This window comes from Chiloscyllium plagiosum, chromosome 25, assembly GCF_004010195.1.
Source record: "Chiloscyllium plagiosum isolate BGI_BamShark_2017 chromosome 25, ASM401019v2, whole genome shotgun sequence".
NCBI classification, from domain to species: Eukaryota; Metazoa; Chordata; class Chondrichthyes; order Orectolobiformes; family Hemiscylliidae; genus Chiloscyllium; species Chiloscyllium plagiosum.
This window is the reverse complement of record NC_057734.1, coordinates 50,243,594-50,246,706: the sequence shown is the minus strand read 5'-3', so window position 1 is coordinate 50,246,706 and position 3,113 is coordinate 50,243,594. Positions and strand designations below refer to the sequence as shown.

The 3,113-nt window shown below is 46.3% G+C and overlaps 1 protein-coding gene across 2 annotated transcripts in view; it reads left to right on the top strand.

Moving 5' to 3' along the window:
- Window positions 1–2,911, top strand: part of ess2 (ess-2 splicing factor homolog) — a 61,262-nt gene extending 58,351 nt beyond the window's left edge. The window contains exon 10 of one of the 2 annotated variants that reach the window (XM_043716170.1): window positions 1,777–2,911. In XM_043716170.1, coding sequence (XP_043572105.1) covers window positions 1,777–2,152 — 376 coding nt within the window. In that variant the 3' untranslated portion in view covers window positions 2,153–2,911. The remainder of the gene's footprint in view (window positions 1–1,776) is intronic. The other variant, XM_043716171.1, reaches the window with a different exon arrangement.
- Window positions 2,912–3,113: the final 202 nt, after the last annotated feature.

The following is a 3,113-nucleotide window of genomic DNA, read 5'->3' as shown; positions in this document are numbered from 1 at the left end:
GATGCATTGGTGATCATTTTCCAGCATTCTGTAGACTCTGGAAGAATTCCAATTGACTGGAGGGTAGCTAATGTGACATCACTTGTTAAAAAAGGAGAGGAGGAAATGGGGAATTATAGGCAGGTTAGCCTGACCTTGAAGGTGGGGAAAATGCTGGAGTCAATTATGAAGGATGTAAAACTGAGCATTTGAGGCAGTGACAGAATCGGCCCAACTCGGCATGGAAATCACTAAAGGGAAGTCATGCTTGGCATATCTTCTGGAATGTTTTGAGGTTGTGACCAGTAGAGTGGACAAGGGGAAATCAGTAGGTGTTGTTATCTGGACTTTCACGAGGCTTTTGACAAGGTTTCGCACAGAGATTAGTGAGGAAAATTAAAGCTCATGGTATCAGAGGTAATGTATTGATATGGATAGAGAACTGGTTGGCAGACAGGAAGCAGAGAGTTGGAATAAACTGGTCATTTTCGGAGTGGCAGGCAAGAGGGGTACCGCAGGGTTCAGTGGTGGGACCTCAGCTGTTCAAAATATACATTAACAATTTGGATGAAGGAATTGAACGCAATATCTCCAAATTGCAGATGACATTAAGCTGGGTGGCAGCGTGTGGTGTGAGGAGGATGGTAAGAGGCTGCAGGGTGACTTGGACAGACTGGCTGAGTGGGTAAATACTTGGCAAAAGCAAAATGTGGATAAATGTGAGGTTATCCACTTCGGTCGCAAAAGCAGGAAGGCAGATTATAATCTAAATGGCGGCAGATTATTATCTGAATGGCAGCAGTTTAAGAGAAGGTGAGGTGCAGTGAGACCTGGGTGTCATGGTGGAACAGGCGCTGAAGGTTGGTACGTAGGTGCAGCAGGCAGTGAGGAAAGCTAATGGCATGCCGGCCTTCATAGCGAGAGGATTTTAGTATCGAAGTAAGGATGTCTTGCTGCAGTTATACAAGACCATACCTTGAGTATTGTGTGCAGTTTTGGTATCCTAGTCTGAGGAAGGACATTCTTGCTATTGAGGGAGCCCAGCGACGGGTCACCAGACTGATTGCTGGGATGGCAGAACTGACATATGAGGAAAGACTGGATTGAATGGGCTTTTACTCACTGGAATTTAGAAGAATGAGGGGGGATCTCATAGAAACATATAAAACCCTGATGGGACTGGACAGGCTAGATGCGGGAAGAATGTTCCCGATATTGGGGAAGCCCAGAATTAGCGGTTATGGTCTAAGAATAAGGGGTAAACGATTCAGGATGAAGAAGATGAGGAAGAATTGTTGTGAACCTGTGGAATTCTCTCCCACTGGAGGCTGTTGGAGCCGGTTCATTGGATATATTCAAGAAGGAGCTGGACATGGCCCTCGTGGCTAAAGGGATCAAGGGGTAGGCGGAGAGGGCAGAAATGGAATACTGAGATTGCATGATCGTATTGAATGGTGGTGCAGGCTCGAAGAGCCAAAAGGCCTACTCCTGCATCTATTTTCTCTATTTCTCAATTCATGCCAGTATACCTCCATCACAAGCTCCAGTCCCCACCCTCAACCACCAGTTTAGTTTACTGACCCCTTATCAAAACCCTACTGAAAATTGTTTACCTCAGGGAGTGGTTTGATGGGGACGATTTCTGGTCCTGGTTCATAAAGCAGCATGCATGTGATCGATAGGACTGCCTCAGGTGGAAAGTGAAATGTATGAATAGTAATGATTGGGTTGTTTTTTTTCATGTAAGCTTTAGTCTTTGAGCTCATGGATATGTTTTTCTTTCTCTCTTTCTCCCAGTCTTTCTCCGCATGGAATCAGCCCTGTGATGTCACCAGCCTTGCAGCGTCTTGTCAATCGGACCTCCAGCAAGTACACGGACAGAGCTTTACGTGCTAGTTACACCCCATCACCGGCTCCCAAACAAACACCACGTTGCAAAATACCATGTGTTGGTATAACACCTAATGCCCTTGGTGTCTTGCACACCCCGAGCAGCCAGGACCCCACCTCCATCACTGATAACCTACTGCAGCTGCCTAAAAGGAAGAAAGTTGCTGAGCATGTTCCTCCACAACCCAGCACCTCACTGACCCTTCAACTCACAAGAGCTGATTATGATGAGTTTGGAAATCTGAAATATGTCGCAAAGATAAGAGGAATGTTTGAGAAGTAAAGACTATTTCATGTGTATTCACATTCATACTGAGTTACAAATACAATTTCCCCACCAAAGGACGCTTTCTGATTCAACAAACTTGGTCGTTGTGCAACTCACAGTTCCTGTTGATTTCAACTCTGTCTTTGCCAGCTCGTCCATAATTTGTGAGCTTGTAACCTCTCTGACACTGAGTAATGATGTCTGAGGAATAAATAATTTGTGTATCCCACGGTGAGGTTTGCAGTGCATGGCTGTTCAACTACATGCTTCAGATGATCCAGCGCCACCACTGCTTCAGCTTCTTGGTGTCTGCAGTATAACTGCAGTTAGGACTCTGGAAACTATTTCCATGATTTATTAACATCAGTGTTCACTTGTCTCCTGTGAACTCCAAACAAACTTGCTCAACCCATCACTGTCAGCCTTGAACTTGGAGGTGACAGCAGCTGAGCTCTTTTCAAATTGAAGCTGTGTATTCCATCGAGTGGTTTTGGTTTGAAAAAATGGGCAAATTGGACATTACTTTCTTGAAAATCCCAACTTACCCTGGGCCATCTGTGCAGATCATCATCCAGAACATGTGCAACATCTGTCAGAGCTCCCTCCCCTTCTCCTTCTGCATCCTCCCCTCCCCTTTGGCTCCTTGCTTACCTCCATCGGCCTCCCTTCCTCTCTTCAGTCACTCTTTCCTTCTCCTCCCCTCCTGCCACCTCTCCACTCTCCTGTCCTCTCCTTAGTCAATCCTCCCCTCTCCTCTTCTGCCACCCCTCCCCTCCTCTCCTCCTCAGAGCCCCTCTCCTCTCTTCCTTCTCTGTCATCCCTCCCCTCTCTTCTACTCCTCCTCCATCTTCCCTCCCTCTATCCTCCTCTTTTTCCTTCTCTTTACCCCTGTATATGTCTGTTTCTCTCTCTTTCCCTCTGTATCTCTCTCTTTGTCCCTCCATATGTCTCTCTCTGTCCCTCCATGTCTGTCTTT